At 33.5% G+C, this 18,522-nt stretch overlaps 1 protein-coding gene across 1 annotated transcript in view; it reads left to right on the top strand.

Annotated features, from left to right (window-relative positions):
* The window catches only part of AP3B1 (adaptor related protein complex 3 subunit beta 1), a 153,978-nt gene that overhangs the window by 91,015 nt on the left and 44,441 nt on the right, over positions 1–18,522 (top strand). The window contains 3 exon segments of the mRNA XM_018918489.3: positions 1,706–1,883; positions 9,333–9,405; positions 10,336–10,442. Of these exon segments, the coding sequence (XP_018774034.3) occupies positions 1,706–1,883; positions 9,333–9,405; positions 10,336–10,442 (358 nt within the window).

The following is an 18,522-nucleotide window of genomic DNA, read 5'->3' as shown; positions in this document are numbered from 1 at the left end:
GCTTTTCATCATCGCAAAGTTAAAAAGCTAGTTACCAGTAAATTCTTTTCATTAGAATAACATCTGAAATTTTAAGCAGTAAGATAAACAATTATTACCCATCAAAACTGGCTGATGTGAAGTAAAGTAACATTTTTAATCTTCAAAGCTAGTTTTAAAGCTAAGCTGAAGATAATTATTAAAAAACAACTTCATTTATATAATGGGTTTACAACAACTTATTTGTAAATGCAGCTACAGCTACTGTTAAATGGCAGTAAATGAAATATAGATAATTCTGTTGTCATAAATAAACTTTGGACAGTATATAGTAGTGAATTTTTGAGGCATTTACCTCAAACAAGTTTTAAATGTTGTCATGCTGAAGCATAATTTCAGTACCTATTTTTCACCATGATTTTACCAGTCAAATGTGCTACATTAGACTGTTTTTGTGACGTGTACTACTGTTCCATTTTTAGCTTTGCAAGCTTCAAATTTACTGCTTTATGCTTTTGACTAAAATTTGGCGAGGCAGTTTTAGCTTCAGTCACATGGGCAGGCATGGCCTAAGTGTTATTCATTTGAAATTATTTTGATTAAATTTTATTTAGGCAATTCAGTCATAGGAGGCTCTTAAGAGGAGGAAGACTTGACTCTGTTTGATCTCTTTCATTTCAGATTTTAATTTCTCCTTCTCTGTATTTTTTTCATCTAGAAACATTGCAATCTCAGTGATGCAGCATAGTACATTCTTTGGTACTGCTCCTAAAGCTAAGCGAAAATGTGTAACAATTTAATATGAGTCCAAAGGGACTCTTAATACTTGAGTAGACTAGATTTGTTTAATTATTGTTGACCTTGTTACCCTTCAAGCACTCCAATAGCCAATTTATTGTCTTGGGAAGGAAGCTGAATCAGGTAGTGTATGAAACACCTGATTTAGAAGTGTAAAATGGTTCTTTGCATATCCAAGAACAGAGGGCTTTTTTCTACATGCAATATTAATTTTTCTGCTCCATGATAACTATTAGAAAACAATTTTCATTTCCTGTGGTAATAGCTCCCCCTGAGACAAAAGGGTAATCTACTAATTGGTATTTAAAGTATTATTAGAAGTGAACAAGGCAGATAACATTCAGTAGCTGTTAACACAGACCAACATAATCCAACATTGGTAGGGTGAACAGAACTTCACTGTGTGAATCTGTAAGGCATTCAGTGTGACCAAAGGTGTAGGAATATAACAGCTCTTGCGTATAAACTATTGAGTGGGTTGAAGAGTTTGTAGACGTTATAGTTGCTATTTCTAGGTGATGCAGTTTTATTCAGAAGAATTAACAAAGGAATAAACTAAATTAATTGGTTTTTTAAGCAATATGACTGTACAAAAAGATGATACACAAAAATTCTGTTCATCACAGGAGGAATAGTATGAAAGCATCTTTATTTTAAAGGGTGGCTGCTCTTCCTTTTGTAATGTCACAAGCTTGATGCATGCAAATAATATTTTTAATATTTCATACGTTCACATTTTGTTTGGCTGTTTCACTGGTTTAGACTACATATGATGGTGTACTGTGTAGTGTAATAGAATGGTTTTGTTGTGGAGAAATCATGACCTAAAACTCACTTAATGAAACTTTGAAACGCTACTGTAGGATATTGCCCACGCAGATTCCTTTTGTAGCTTTACATGTCTCTTAATATTTCTTTAAATGTGTAGTGATTCAGAGGATATTAAAAAAAAGAAAGCAGAGGGGATTTTCAAAAAGAGAAGCACATCCAGTTCCTCTGATTCAGAGTACACTTCATCAGATGAATGTTCTTCAGGATCCAAGTCAGAATCTGACTCTAAAAGTGACTCCGAGTCTGGAAAATCTGAAAATGCTACCTCGAATAAGGTTAGTAAGATGACATCAATTTTTTAAAGCCTCTATAAAATATGAGAATGTGTATCTAACCATCCATCCATGTTTCTTTCTGTTAGAATGAAATAGGTAGCAGTTTTATGCATACCTAAAACTATCCAGAATTTATGAAAAAAAAAAAAAGTTTTTACTTTTCATAGACTAGTCCAAATGTAGTTTGAGAGTTTAAGCAAGTAAGAGTGTTTTTATAACAAAAAAACTTGAATTATAAAAATACAAATTACAAAATTTCCGTTTATAATTTTATGTTGTTTTTGCTCCATATAGATAAAGAAGAATAATAGAATCTAATTATTTTTTATACACAAAACATAGTATTTTTTTCTAGTAGTCTGTTATTCTTTTATAATAAAATAGATTGGTTTCTAATTTAATTTTCAGATTATTGTTGAACTGGTGAAACTTAATACGTGCATGTTGATGGTTATTTTATTAAAATGAAATCTTAAATTATAGCTATAGCACCCAGGTCTGAGAGGAAAGAAAACCAAGAACCAAATGTTAGTATGTTGTTTCTTAAGTGTTTAAAAATGTTTTATTCGAACTCCTAGCTTAGTTTTAAAATTTTCTGTTCAAATTGAGAATAGTGCAGTTACTGAATCTATAACTGAGATTTACATATAGGTTAGTAGCATTAATATTCCTAATGAGCAATCAACTTTTACTTGCTGTCTGTGTTTGATAAGAATAAAGAGTTCTGTTACTTCAAATTCTGTTAGCTTATTTAAAACAGGTATGAAATAGCAAGCTTTATAATACATATTTTTTTATTTGTTTCAAAACATGTGAAAATGCAAAAACATTCAGCAGAGCCATTCATCTGTCCGTTAAGAATTAATTGCTTACCTTAGTGAAGAAAAAGAGCCTAAAAGTTCATTACTCAAACTAGTGTTACAGAACTAACTGTTCATGATATCAGCATTTATTGGTTACTGTTTACCCACGTACCTTGTATTTAAAAATAAATAAATGAGGAACTTTTTGCTAAATCGGTTCAGGAAGAAGAGTAAAAGAATTTTTGACACTTATTTTTCTGTTATCGAATACTTCCTAGGCAATTCTTACCCTATATTTACCAAAAAAAAAAAAAAAAAAACGTTGATGAGTAGAATTGTAGCTCCGAAGTTTCCATTTTAATTCTGATATGTGGTATTGAAAATTAAGTGAAACTCTGAAATTAAAATCAGCATTTTAAATTAGGCTAAGCCATTTCAGTCAGGACTCATGTATAGATGGCACAATAGTCAAAATAGACATCCTTTGTTGCCTTTCCTGTAATTTTTGAAGCTGGTGTGTTTTGACCCATTATGAGGTAAGGCTGTTGCTTGTTTATGCTGTTGAGTTGTGTATTTCTTTTAAATAAGGAGGCAAGGCTCTCCATTTCTCTAAATCTTGAACTTATATTGTACCTGATCTTGTTCTGCAACTTTATAGGTGTGCCTAAGAACTCTTGAGCTGTGACCTTAACTTTTAATCTCTTCCCTTCTTCAACCAAGTAGAACAAAGATGAAGTGAGGCTGTATTACCAGAGAAATGGAAATGTGTTTCCATGGTTTGATCAGTTTCCTGCCCAGATAACACATTGGGTAACACACCTGTGTCAAAAGGTTTTTTTCTCTTCTAGAGCAGCCAGACTGCATCTTGCCAAAAAATGGTAGCACAAAAAATACAACTTAAATAATCCACTAAGAATAACTGCTTTGATACTAGATGGGACATTAATTAATTGGTACAGTTGGCAGCTTCTCACATCATCACAGTATTTTTTCATGAGAAAGTAATACATACTCTCATGTGCTTAGTTCTAAACAGGCACTGCAAAGCCATGTTCAAACTATCTTCTCTCTGCTGCATTTTTCTCAGGATATTGACACCGTGTTGATAATTTCTTTCACTATAGTTCTCTAAACTGTTTGGTTCTTTCACAGGATATATGAGGACTACTAGCATAAAGAAGCTTTTTGTATTTTAAAAACAGCAGAATGTTTGAAGTCAAATACACTGATTATGAGAACTGGAATGTCCAAGAAGCTTGAGATTGAATTGTTGAAGTCAATGGAAATTTGTCAAAGCCTTGGATTTAAGGAGAAGAGAAGGAACATTGCAGTAGTTCTGAAGTCTTACTTGATTAAAAACACCTTATAGGAAACGTGTTAGGAACAAGAAGTATTTTTTAACAATTGAAAGAAGAGTTGATAAGAGTAGAGTCAAAGGATGGAAGGGAAAAACTGCAAAGCTTTTAAACATCACAGAAGACAATAAAACAAATAGCAATGTGTTTATATGCATGGCAGCAAGAAAAGTAGTGAGGAGATTATTGAAAAGCATAGAGCTCACTGTGCAGAAGCTAAATGTTTCTCAAATTCTTTTTCATTTAGAAATTAGCACATTTAATATAAGGGCAACAAACTTGGCTGATGAACTGTAAACACCAATGGTCATATATTAAGGAGCAGGGAGCAGGTAATTTAATGTCCTTGACCAAGAAGAACTGTTTCAGTATATGATATTAATCCATGGAACCTTGAAGTTAGTTTCCACTTAAACCATATTTGATGCCTGCATTCAGGTGTTTCTAGTTCTTGTTTATTTTTAGACATGTAATTAGATAAGGAGATGAGGGAAAAAAACCACAGGTATTTTTTATTAAAGGTGGTTGCTATGCTAACTAGTGTAATAGGTTTTTTTGACAGAAGCCTGTTTTGAGCCCTGAAACGATAGATAAAGGTAACTGATGATAGCCTAAATAACACCTTCCAAGCAGGAAAGAAAAAACAATCTTTAACAAACTTTAAAGAAGGTTATAGTTAAAGTATTATATGTAGACCCCTTATGTGTCAAGGTATATTTTTTAAAAACCACACCTTTTTTTTTTTTATGCTCCCTTCCTGACTTATTTTCAGACCACCCAGGAAACAGATGGTTTCTGCCAAGCTCTCAGAAATGCGTGCTTTATTCTGATAGTTTGTCATTAGAAAATACATTGCCTATGTTATTCTGCTATAGTGTGTTCTTAATTTGGGCAGTCTATATGGGGAGGTTATTCATTAGGATTTCCTTTTCAGTAAAACTGAAAAGATTTTCTGGAATGCATAATAATAAAATAAGTTGTGGTTAGTGAGCTCTATTTTTATGGTTTCTCAGTTTGCCGCACGTTATGAACTATGTTACATCGCAGATGTTTTGGGAGATGTTTACCATTCCTTATATATTTTGTTGGGTGCAATTTCCATGTTCTGCAAAATTTTCTTAATAAAAAAGGTTTTATTGCATTCACAATGGAGCTTAATTTCTACATACATCCATGCACTTACTGGCATTAAAATATGCTACAAAAAACTCGGATTATTTTCCTGAGTATGTTATTAATGGTTTAGTATTTTTTTCTCCTGACAAATTGTTTTGAAAAGCTGTTGTGTTCACTGTAATTGAGCTGCAGTGAATCGAAAAGTCAGTATCGTGTACTGCAGTCTTTTGTATCATTTTGAAATACAGATAATTTGAGGTGTTAATACACATACTGTACTGTAAGCATAAAATACTGTAGAACTAAAATGCAGATCTGAGGATGATGCATGTATAAGTAGGTATCTCTACAGTGGGATTTTAAAATCAGCTACTGTTGACCTCCTTCTACAAGTATAATACAGTCACTCAGCTGTTAAAAACCTGATCCACTATTTAAAAAATATACAAAAACAAATTGTCTATCTTTCTGCCTGATCTCCTTTCAAGTGCTAACACAATGGAAACAGTGGGTGATCTGTCAATGCATTTGGATTGTCAGTGATGGTTTTGTATAAATATTGGGAGGATAAGAAATAAAATTCGCACAGCAGAATATGATTTCATCTGCCTTTTCTCTGCAGCTCCATGGCTCATGCTGCAGTGTGAAATTCTCATTTTACACACTTTGCAGGCGGAGCACATGAATTATGCATTGAGCAAGAGAAATCTCCTGCTTCAAGTCCTATATGCATTTACCAGGTTCTATCTCTATTATCAAGATGAATTGCAAATGGAGAAATGTTTGATGGAATATACCTTAACTTCTTTGTTTAGTATTCTGCTTTTCCCATAGTGGGCTTTCTTTGTAGAATACTGTTTATATTGTAGGCTTAGTTTTAAGAAAAAAAAAAGATGAAAAATTGTGTTACAGAGAAATGTCAGACATGTCAGAACCTTTTTATTGTCTAGATTTCAAATGCAAACCTCTTTTTCCTCATTTGAAATATCTACAGTCATTGGCTATTTATTGGTCATAGATAGCCAATCAATTTTCTTTTCTTGGAAAAAACAAATTAAAAATAATCATGTTTGTTATAGGCAGGACCCACATAAATACATTTCTTTGGTGTTTTCTACAGAATTGCACACAATAAATGTATATACCCGTATATAAATACATATAAGCATGAAAATATTTGTGTTCTTTTTGTATATATAGCACCCCAACACATATATGAGTAACCCAGTATTTTCTTAAGCTTGAGCACTGAATTGAAGTTGGAAATAAGACATGATGACACTTAAACATTAGCTTTATCTTGATTTAGTTAGCCCTTGATTTTACATTTCCCAGATGGTAGGGTCAGATTTGTGCATTTTTTGCTTTCTGTTTGGTGGAATTGTTTACCTTCTTGTTCTTTATAGTAAACTGATACTCTGAAATGCAGTCTTCTGGTAAAATGTGCAGTGAAGGTTTTCCTTGCCATACATTAGTTCAGTAATTTTTTTTTTAATTTGTGCCTTATTTTAGGACCATTTTATTTTGTTTTGAACTACAAGAAGTAAATTATCTTGAAGGATTTTTTCCCCGTTTTTAAGCATTTTTTATGTAGTAGATTCATCAGTGCAAGGATGGATTTCACCTTATAAAGTACACGTCAAGCCTTGTGTACTTTTTGTACTTGTGGCAGAAAAAGCAAACTGAAGAATGCTATTGGTATTATTTGTGACGTAGACTGCCTATCTTAGTTGTCTTCAGTAAACAGATCTACTAAACAGTAGGGATTATTTGGCAGTGACTCCTAATTTTTTAGAAACTTGTACTGAAGCATATAGAATTCTCATTCTTGTAGGGTTCTTGAGCCACTTTTTAGAGACTTTTCATTGTCTGCATAATAAAAGGAGATGAAGACAACCCATCTCTATGGAAATATTTAGCAAATATAAAGCTGTAGCTTTGAACTTCAATCATAGTTGAAAGTAGAATGCTATCGTAGGGATGAGTGGGGACAGGTGGTGAAAGTTCAGAAATTGAGGATATTTTTAATATATTTACCTTTTGTTTAACTGAGTTCTCCTTTAGTCTCTTTTGGTTTCTGAAGGGTTTTCTAGTTCAGGAAAAAGGTTGTGATACATAATTTATAGTAAAGGTGATGGAAATAACAGCTAAACCCGAGATTCAGGGCTAAATATTCACCAAATGATACTATAAAGTGGCTTGGAATTCATGAGAAGAATTGTTGCAAAATTGTGTCTCTGACATGAGTAATTCAAGTAGAACTTGTAGCTTATGAAGTACACTATTTGTCCTTATTTCACAGTTCTAAAACAAAAGTAGCAAAAACAAGCTTAGTGACTTATTAACAACCACATCTCAAAAGAAAAGTTGTGGGCGGAATGGAATTCAAGAAACTTGGTTCTGCAGGAGCCCTCACTAATTCTGGACAAAACATATAAGAAATTATATAACTTCAATGCCATTTTAAAGCTTTTTTGTAGTATTTTCTTTGTCCAGCGGAGTTTTAGGTTTCAGATAAATCACCAGTAGTAGAACACTCAAATACCATGGTGATAAGGACCATCAAAGTATGATGATGTTAAAATAACTTTTAAAATAGTGGCTCCTGTTCTTTTCATTCCACAAGATGATTCTTCTCCCAGAAAACCAGAAGCATATCTGTAGGGATCATGTAAGTGACTACTGTCTGTTTGAGCCATGGTATTTATAGGATGAACATGGTAAGTGATGGCATCATGGCTGAGGTCAAACCTGGTAGTCATTAACATCAATGGCTTCAAGTAGTGACAGCATTGGCTAGATTCTTTCATGTTCTTTGGAGGGAGCCATAGAATTTCTTGCTAAATTGAAAAAAAAAACCCTCATCATTATAATTTGTTTGCAATCAATTATCAAGCTGAGAGACCAGAAGAAAGGGAATGCACCGTGAGTAAAGTATCATTTTATTCTATGGTGCTGATTAAAGGAAGTGGTTCTAGCTGCTGAGTTCACTCCAAGCTCTTCTAGAAATTTGTATCCTGAGTGTCTGAAATGCTCAAGAAATGATGGCCTAGATGGGCATAAATTTAGATTTACTGATTCACTTAGACCGGTTAATTTATTAGAAGTGGTAAAATATTTCTCTATGTATTTGGCTGTAATGTACTGTTTAAGAGGAAACAGGTAAACTAGAAAGTGTGACTCCTGGAAAGACTACATTTAAATTACTTGCAATAGCTTGGGTATATGAGCAATGTCTTAAGGTCTAAAGGCAGTTAATATGTTTTATAAAACAAATCACAAAGCCTTCTGCTTGGTATGTGAGCCAGAGAGAATGAAGGTAGAAGAAATTCTTCAGCTGGCCCAAATGAAAGATGCTTTAGAGTGGGCAGAAACAACATGATGACAAAACTCCTTGATACAGAAGTTTCTGGCTACATCCAAAAAATCAATGCTTTATACTGACCATCCTCTTGGCAGTGTGTACTGAGCTGTAACACAGTGAATTCTTTCCTGAATCACCAATGTCTAGACATGCTCTGTAGGTATGGCCAACACGCGATTTGTTTAGAACTTTTTTAGGTATTGAAGCAAATTTTGTTGAAATACTCTGTCAAGGTACTGGGATTATTACTTCCCTAGTCTTTACTTCAGGTACAGCCAATTCTTATTAGAACTCGTCTCAAGCTTAAAACTGAAGCTTTTTTGGTGACAAAAATCAACTTCCTGTTAAGTAAATCCCAGTAGATAATTGGACAGAATTCTGTGCTCCTAGATAAGTAGATAAGCAAATAACACTATATTTCTTATTGAGTAGATTTTGACCTGTTTTTCATAGGAAAACAGAAATGTTAGTACACAAATCTTTTGTGCTAAAGAGATAGCAGCTTTTTTTTTTTTTTTTTGTGTGATCCAAACAGAAGTATCTGCTCTGTCACTAAATGTTTTCTGTGTAGCAACAATGATTAATATTAGATGAATACAGGGACTACAGAAATTCAATTGTGGAATTTCGGTACAGTTTAACTATATAAACAAATCTTTCTCAGTAGGTGAATTCTCTGGATGCCACACCCTGAAAATGGATACATTTTGCTTTATGAAGTAGTAAAATAAATGGACTTGCTTTATAAAAGTAATAAATGCTTTTCTTTTGCTGATAAGATGAAAGATTAAATATTCATCTATTTTGACAGAAAGAAGAAAAGCCAGTACAAGATAGAAAGACTCCAAAAAACCAAGATGTGTTTCTCTTAGATTTAGATGATTGTAAGTATCTTGATTAAAGCCTCATATTTCCCAAGGTAGTTCAGTTTATACAATGAATTTAAATGTCTGAAACATTGATTCTGTTAATTTATTGTACCAGTTTCCTGACAAAATAAATGCTTAGACTATCAAGGTATTTTAAAGCATAGTTATTACAATATTTCATTTTATAATTAATTGTTTCAAAATTAAGAATCTCCCACCATAGAAAACATTTTCTTTGAGAATTTGTATGTGTCTGGACTTGTTTTCTGTTAAAGTGATCTTACTTTTTCAGCTAATAATGGATGTTACTTGTACAACACCTATGCAATCTATGAGCCAATTATGGTATTATATTAAGATGTTATAAATCACATTTCTGAGGAACAGTGTGAAATAGTACTCTTGGAAGGGTAAGATAAAGCTGGCACTGGTTTTTGGCTATGCTTGCAGTACCCTTCTTAAAGTTTACTTCTATAGGTGCAGCACATCAGAATTGCATTAACATGTACTTTACATGTAGCCTGTAAATGAAAAAGTCCTACATAGTATGTATCAAACTGAAGGATAAAATATAGGAAAAATGGGAAAGGACAAGAAAATACTTTTAAAGTAAATCACATGGTCTGTTCATGTATAAGTTGTATTTGTATTTTCATTGCTTATTCTGAGTATTGGGGCTATATGTCTGAAAAAGTAATCTTATATTTAGAAACAAGAATATAATGTGTTCTTCAAATATTCATCAATATGAATATTTGAAGAACATGTTATACACATATTCATATATATATATTCATCAATCAGTATTAATCAAATATATGTACAAGAATATAACATTTGGATGAGGATGTAAAACTTTTTTGTGCAATGAAAAAGAAATCACTGTTTTACCCAGTATCTTAAATTGTTTTTCCATTTAAGTATATCTTGCCTTTTTGCTTCTAGTTTGTCCTGTAACGACTCCTGTGGCAGTTCCTACGGCAGCTGTTTTGTCCCCAAGTTTAACAGCAGATCTAGAGGGATTAAGTCTGTCAAGTTCATCAGTCATTGATGTAAGTAGCCTTTAAAAAGTGGGAGGGTCCATGTGAGTTTAAGCATTTCACATGTTTTGAGGCCATCATTAAGTTTACAGTTCTTTCACCTATAAAAGTTTTATATGAAATTACTGGTTTACATGCAAGTCTGGCAGCATTTTTTGATCTGTAATTACATTCTGAAATGTGGAGAAAAGTATGAATATTGCATGTCTGAGAAGGATGCCTTCAAGGATTTTAATGTTATCTTTCAAATAGTCTTTTTCTTTGCCTCAGGGAAACTTTAGTTCAGAAATTAAGTATCCAAATGACAGAGGTCTTTCAAATAATTGATCTGCTACACTATCAAAAATAAGCTACAAGAACATCACATACTTGCTAATACTCAGTCTGTTTGTCCATCATACATGCTTCCAATCATGACATTTTGCTACTTGGAAGTAAATTTTCATAAATATGTTAAACATAGCCCCTGGGTGCAAATAATAAGGGTATAGATTTACAATCAGTGGTGTATCGGAATGTGTCATGATTCATTCTGTTAGTGCTTTGTAGTATTTTCCATTAGGGAGTCTCAAAACTATAGGTGTAATTAGGGTTAGCAAACTCATGGAGGTAGAGGGTGTACTTTATTGTGGGAAAGAATAGTTGTTCTCTTTCAGTTGGGTTTTCTTTAGTATTTTTTGTGTGTCCAATTTTTATTTGCAATTTAAATAGAAATTGCAGTGCTATAACATAGGGTGCATATCCTTGTGAAAATGAATGGATGTGACCAGACAAAATACCAAAGAAACAGGTGTTTTTTTAGCCTAGCCTTGTTTCTAATGAGGTTGGTATCTAGAACCTATACTGCAACTTTAATAGTCACTGGTAACCTACTCTGTGCTGATATAGGAAACAGTAGTTTGCATCATCAAATATTTGTTAAGTAAAGGAGTTACAGGAGTGATTTAATTCAAGAAATAGAAGACCTTTGCTTTTGATTCAGTTTTGTGTTTGCAGGCTTCAAGATTTGTTGTTGAAATGGGAGACTTTCGAATAATTTGTTGGATATTAGCCTTATCTAAGAAAATTGGCATGTAATATAAATTTCAAGCAGGCCAGTAATAATCCATGGACATGCAGTTACTACAACTGATGTATAGTCATTGATGTGTCACAGAGTCTGAAGATACCAGTAATTCTCTCCCATGTTATTTTGTAGAGCAGTGTACAGTGTTAGGTGGCAAGTCTGTGTTTAACAACAGCTTTGGTGTTACTCTTTGATTGCACTCCGCAGTTGCCTCTTTGGCTTTATGGCTTTGACAGCTCAAAACACAAGCTGTCATATGTTTACCTGGCTTTGGGTTAGCTTAAGAATTACTCTGGTGTCTTTGCTTTACTTCAAAATTATCACCTTTGAGGATAAAGTGGAGATAGCAATCTGTAATGCCAGAGGCTTAAGTGCCCCTGCTTGCCAATGTCTTTATTCCTCTCATTGTCTACAGTACATGAACATATATTCCATTCCCGTATTTATGCTTGCTTTCCTCATGATTGCCACTGTTCATTTGCTAAACTGCTTCTCCCCATTTTTCTGAAGACACCTACAAAGAAATAGAGCTGTTAGATAAACAGAGCTAGAAGGTGTAGGCTGAAGAGTAGAAGTTGTTCTGTATGACGACTGTGCAAACTGCCTCTTCACTGTTACTGAGGTCTGGTCACCAGCAAAGAGACTGGAACGTTTCCTCTTTCTCTCTGCTCTGGAAAGAACCCAGATCATGTAAGATTTAATTGTTTCTGCCTGGATGGTGATTACATTTTGGTCTGTATTCAGTTTTCAGATCTAAGCTCAGCTCTCATTGCATTTGATAGTTGCAAATGTACATGAGGTCCTTTGCTGAGTTTTCTGCACCAGGGAGCAACGGAAATTAAATACTAAAGTTAAAACTCATTCTTTCAAATTATATCCATATGGTTTAAAGTCTTATGTGTGTGCACATAGTTAGATAACTACAATCCCATGATGTTCAGCACCACCAGGTAATTTTCTAAACATAAAAATATAAAACTGACTTTTAACACTTTACATGGGAATGTGCATTCTCAAATAGTATTTTGAATTTAATCTGTGATGCCTAATTCTAAAGATACTTTAGAAAACCTCTTCCTTCAGTGGCAGAGAAAGCGAATATAACTGTAGGGCACATGCCAAACTAAGAGTGAGAAATTAATTTATTACTAGGCAATGGAAAGCATGGAGTAAAAATAGATAAGTACAGTATATGACCCTAATGGCAAAGAAATGCAGCAGCCACTTTTCTTGGAATATGTTGAGCAGTCTATTATTCAAGTCATTTAGTGCTGTAATTGGATACAGCTTTTAGAAAACTTTTAACTTCCAAATTCATAACTGCTGAATGTTACAAAGAAAGTATAAACACAAGAATGGTTTTACAGTTGTGGGAAAACCTACAAAACCAAAATATTCTTGAATAGAAACTGCACAATCTAATGCTTTGTCCTGTGGCTCATTTGTTTTTATCATCATGTTTACATACAGTACATTTCCCCCTCATATAAACGCATGCATGTGTATCATAGTTTGTTCCAGGAAAAACAAAAGTCTCTTGTAATTCGTGGATAACCTTCTTCCAACTGAATGCAAAATCTAGTAAATCTGTGTGCATTCTTCTGCCTTGGTACATATGGTTCTTCTTCAGGTAACTGTGGTCATTGGAGGCTTCTGTGAGGATTCTCATGATATGCAGGCAAGTGATGGCAAAACTAAGTGCTTGAGAAAACTGCACCTGGTGTTGATTGAGTTTCAGGTTAATAATTTGAAGTTTTGAAAAATATGTGAAAATGCAGTGTGAATCAAAAACGGGAGGCAAGACAAAACTGCTAGCTGTCAGTGCGAAACAGTTATTGGAAAACACTGAAAAAGGGTTTTTTCCCCAAAAAGGGTGTTATACAGTGAAAAAAGAGGAATTGAAAGCAAAACTCATGATTGACCTAAGGACAGGGAGGATTAAAATCTGCTACAATAATTAATATTTTGAGCAAAAATGGTGAGAGGAGAGAGAGGAGAGCTATAGTAATAGAGAGAAGCCTAAGAGACTGTTCCTACCTGTCATACACCACCTGTTCTTTTCTCATTAGGATTTTAGATAGTAAAAATGTATCTCCTAAGTGTGGAGACCCCTGAGTATGTTGCATAGGATAATTAACTGGTAAAAATGACACATGCTTTTATGAATAAAATTAGTGAGAAGGAAATATTTCTTTGGTAGCAAGAAACCTGTTATGGTTCGGAACAGAGTTAGTGCAAGGAGGAACTGACAGGTCTATATGAGCTTTGGGGAGAGACGAGTTGGATGATGAAAAAAGTGTGTGGCTGTATGGTCTGAGTTGAGTAGTATTTAAGGAGAGAAAATGGTTTCCCTGCCCCCAATAGGATAGTTTGCGGAAAAGGTCAGGAGTGACTTGGAAAATGTCACAAAAATGCATGTCCCAAATGTGGGAGAAAACCCTTGTTGTAGTGGGGAAGTGCTTATAAAAGTATTTGTTGCAGCAATTCAGACTTGCTATCAATTATTCTGCTCATAGAATCAAGGTATAATTGTAGAAGTGATACTGCTTTACTCACTAAGGTTTTATTCAATATGTTCAGTGTTTTTCATGATAGTTGTTGCTACCAGTGGTATTTTTTATTGTTCCCTACTACCAGGCCTTCCAGAGAAACTTTTTAGGAAGGGAGGAGTGCATCATCTTGTTTTCTGTTTCATATCTTCTAAAGAACTTTTGACCAATCTACACTTTAAGAGCTTCTTTGGAGTGGTGACATATGAAGAAGAAATAATAGCTTTTGTCAAAAGTCAAGGTCAAGCTGCAGACCTGTCAAATCAGGTGATAACTACATTTAATTTTAAATTGAGTACTAATGTAGAGAACTTCTTTTTTACTATTCCTTGAGAAGTAAACATGAACTCCCTCAATATTTAATTAAAGGTATTTTCAGACTAGGAGAACACCTTAAATGGTATTTTATTTCTAAGTTGTTGACATAGTCATTAGAGGGGAAGACTTTCTTAGAATTTAGGTGGCTTTGTCCATTTAGGCTGTTCATAATTCCACTATAACATGTCTTAAGACTGACTCTGAAGTATATACTTTTCCTGTTTGAAGCATCTCTGCTTAGAAGTACTGGGTACACAAAGGCTGCAATAATGGGTTATCTAATGGCAGTAGTCTGGTATGCTAGTCAAAAAAGGTTAGCATGAGGTGTTTTAAGAATTTTCAAAATCCTGCAGTAGAGAAATAAATAGTAGTTATTCCAAATAGTTATTGGCATGCACTTCATGATTTTTTTTTTTCAGAGATTTACTAGGAGCAATTATTCTTTAACTATGTACGTTTGTCATTCATATAAGCTCTGGTCTAAGTGCTTACCTCAGAAATGGCTGCATCAGAAGAAGCATTAACTTGTTATTGTTGTGAAAGAGACATAGTGCAAGCACTTACGATAGCAGCAGTGCTGGTCTTTTGCCCATTGTTCTCAGGCAGATTTTGATCAATTACCATTGTTTTTCAAATAATTAGTTTTACCTTTCTGTAAGTATATCCATACTCTCTTAAGGATGCTTGTAAATTTTTTTACTCTGGCAAAGAGGATGCTTTTAAATCAGCTTTCAGTATTCGCCACATCTTCTCTTCTATCCTAAGTTTTTGTAGTCCTCTGTTAATATAACACAAGCATGTGATAGAATTTTATTATTTTTATAGCTTACCATTCGCCCTCTTGTTTTTAGCTTCCTGTAAGGAGTCTTATCTCTTTGCTGTTTCATCACAACATTTTTCCCATATATTCAGTGTTTTCATGATACTTCTGAAGGCCATGTTTTAATATACAGATTGAAATTGGGAAGGTTTGTTGGGGAGAGGTGAATGGAGAAAGTGTGCCACAAGACAGTCTACATGGATCTTATTCCTGGGAATGTTCATGACTTTGCTTGTGTTGTTGACCACAACTGCACATTAGGCAGAGATATTTTTGCAGTTCTGCAATTTGCAGCTTAATTTGTGAAGGTGGAACAGTCCCTATTGTGCCCTACAAGATTTGTGACTGGCATAAGGCATAATTGAAACCCTGTTCTACAGTGTATGTTAGTAGGGTGCCTAGGAAAGTTTGTATGTGTGAAGCAAATGAAAAGGCACAGTCTTGGATTTAGGAGTTAAAAAATAACTTTGTCTTAGTGCCACCCAAAATTCAGCTATGTGGCTGATTAGGTGTGACTGATGTTTGTGGGAAGGCAGTGTGGTCCAGTGGATACAGAACTGGGTGTTACATATGGAAAATGAGTTCTATTTTTGGCTTGCTACTTGCTGTGTGATCTAGAGGGAGTATCTTAATCTTTTAGTTTTCCATTTGAAAAATGAGGATAATGATGCTTACTCACCTTGGGAAAGCACTTGGAAATCTACAAATGAATGTAGCTGCTCATCAACAGATATTAACTATTGCCAAGCTAGAAGAAATGAAGCAAAGACTCCCACATACTTTTCTTTGTTCCTGTAAAATTGCTGTATAGGTGGATGCTCTTAAATTGGTTACAGAGAATATGTGTTACATTGGATACTTGAAAGCTATACTGTCCTTTCAGAAATTGCTTCCACATACTTATAAAAATGTTAGCTTGGAAGAAAATAATCACTTGCTTTGACACTACTTGCTTGTCATTTCACCTCTTTTCTTTACTTATAAATGCATTTACAAGTATTTGTGATATTTAATAATGTTTAAGCCTTAGAAATACACATCTCATGTTTATTAGATAAATTCATTCTTAAAAAAAATTGCACTTCAAAATCTCCAACTTATTTTCTTAAAATATATATACACTATAATTGAGATACTATTTATAATTACGAAAATTATAGAAATATAATATGTAAGTAGTTAGCAACTTGTATATTAATGTAATTGTATTCTGAGTAACCAGGTCATTAATTAACGTGGTTCAGTGCTATATTGCTATTTTGCTGTTTTGATATCTTTGAGTTACAAAGAATAACCCGGCATTCAAATGTTGTATTTAAAAATAAAAGTGCCAAAATAGCAAAATAAAGTGCAATTGCAATATTAAAGTCTTATTTTTAAAATAGAAATTAAATTGTGGGGATATCGCAAAACAGAAGCTCAAATAAATAGGTTACTATGAGGACACCTTTGATAATTTTTTGCCTTCCATTAAAATTCAGTACTGTCCTTAAAACTAATCCAACTTTTAAATTTTTTTTTTAATATAATTGGATGCTTAGTTTTATGGCAGTGTTTAAAATAATGCTTCTTTTTCTGTCCAGCATGAAGAATACATTTATTGTGCTCCTTAAAATAGAGCTGCTGTAAACCGGGTTGGTGCCAGGTGTTTAAAAACAAGCATGTGTGATACATGATGATGATTCCATAAGTTATTCTTTAAATGTGTATTGTGGTAATGTGTGTAAAACAGAGTATGTCTGTATGTGTGTTATGCTCTGTAACCCAGAGGAGAGAGATAACCTAAGCTGTATTTTTCTGTTATTTTGTCAATAAATGTAGCTCTTAAAAATTTCAACCACATCTTTCTAAGGTAACATTTACCTCCTCACATCTTTAGCATCTATCAGACATGACATGGGACATATTCATTGACCCTAAAAATTTTCATCAGTCTCATGCACTGGAAGGGGGCAGCCCCAGCCAGACAAGAGGCTCATTTCAATTTTAACGGCTGTAATTAAAGGTTAATTCACTGAGTCAGGATTAACGAGGAAAGTACAAATGATAGGCAAGCAGCTGCCTTTATAATACAGGATTAGAACAATGCAATTACAATAAGAATTAGAAAAAACCAACTTCCTGAAAAGGTTCTGTAATAAATGAACTGCGTTTCTCTGTTCTTACTTGTGGTACTTTAACATGAAGACTCTGTACAGCATAGTTTTTTTCATTGTTGTTGTTGTAATAACAGTTGATCAACAGTGTGTCTAATAAGACAGTATGCCAACCACAGTGACAGCAACTGTTATACTGATAAATGTGATACTGTGTTCTACTGAAAACCTTCATACTTACATTTATATTGCAGCTATATGTGCTGGACACATAGACAACTGCTTTGAACATTGTCATTTGATTTATTTCTCTTATTCTTTTGCAGTTGCTTATTTTAGACACTTTCTTTAAATAACCTTAAAAATATATTGAATTTTACAAAACACTTAGAAAAAAATTTCTGTCTACATTATTCCTACTAGAATCTATGAGAAATTCTAAACATCTGACAAATAATTCTAGTTTATGAATCAGTATATATCAGATGCACTCTGACTTTAACATCCTACTGTAATTATGTGTATGCTGTCATTGCATTAATTGGCAGAATTTAAAAGTTGGTATAATTCATGGTTTCAGACAGTCCCATCTTGTGCAGTGCCAACTATATCCATAGACTGCAAATGTAAAAATACTTTGCAAAGTAAAGTTCTAATCACTTCTAGGAATTTGCTTTAAAATTCCTGACTTGTAAGTAAATATACCAAATAGAAACAGCTTTGTAATAAAGGAAAAACAAAGTAGCATTCTGAATCAAAACATTAAACTGCTCGCTCTTTTCTTAAATTTGAAGCAGTGAATAATTGTGCCCAAATAAATTATCAGAATTATTTCTCTATGGAAATAAGTAGTCTGAAATTTCTCAGACATTCCTGTTTTGAATTGCTATTTTACAGTCTGTTCACTTCTATTTTCCCTTCAGTTCAAAGATACACCTTTCCTATGGGTATTTAACAATTTCTATGTTTATTGTTTATTTAAAACTTCACAAGTATATGCTACTATGTTCTTGAATATTCAAAAGATAATATTTTTAAAAGGCAGTCAGGACACTTTGAACATTAAAGTTGCATGAAGGAACTATGTATTTTTATCAGTCACCTTAGAGTCATGCTAAAATATGATGAAATATACCTAGACATTGTTACTTCAGACCTAAAAATCTAGCACTATTTTCTTGGAAATCAATACTAACATGGAAATATTTGAAAGTTATGTATGAAAGTTGTTTATGTTACAGAA

Source organism: Serinus canaria, chromosome Z (assembly GCF_022539315.1).
Source record: "Serinus canaria isolate serCan28SL12 chromosome Z, serCan2020, whole genome shotgun sequence".
NCBI lineage: Eukaryota > Metazoa > Chordata > Aves > Passeriformes > Fringillidae > Serinus > Serinus canaria.
Note: the sequence above shows the minus strand (reverse complement) of the source record. Positions and strands in the feature narration are given on the sequence as shown.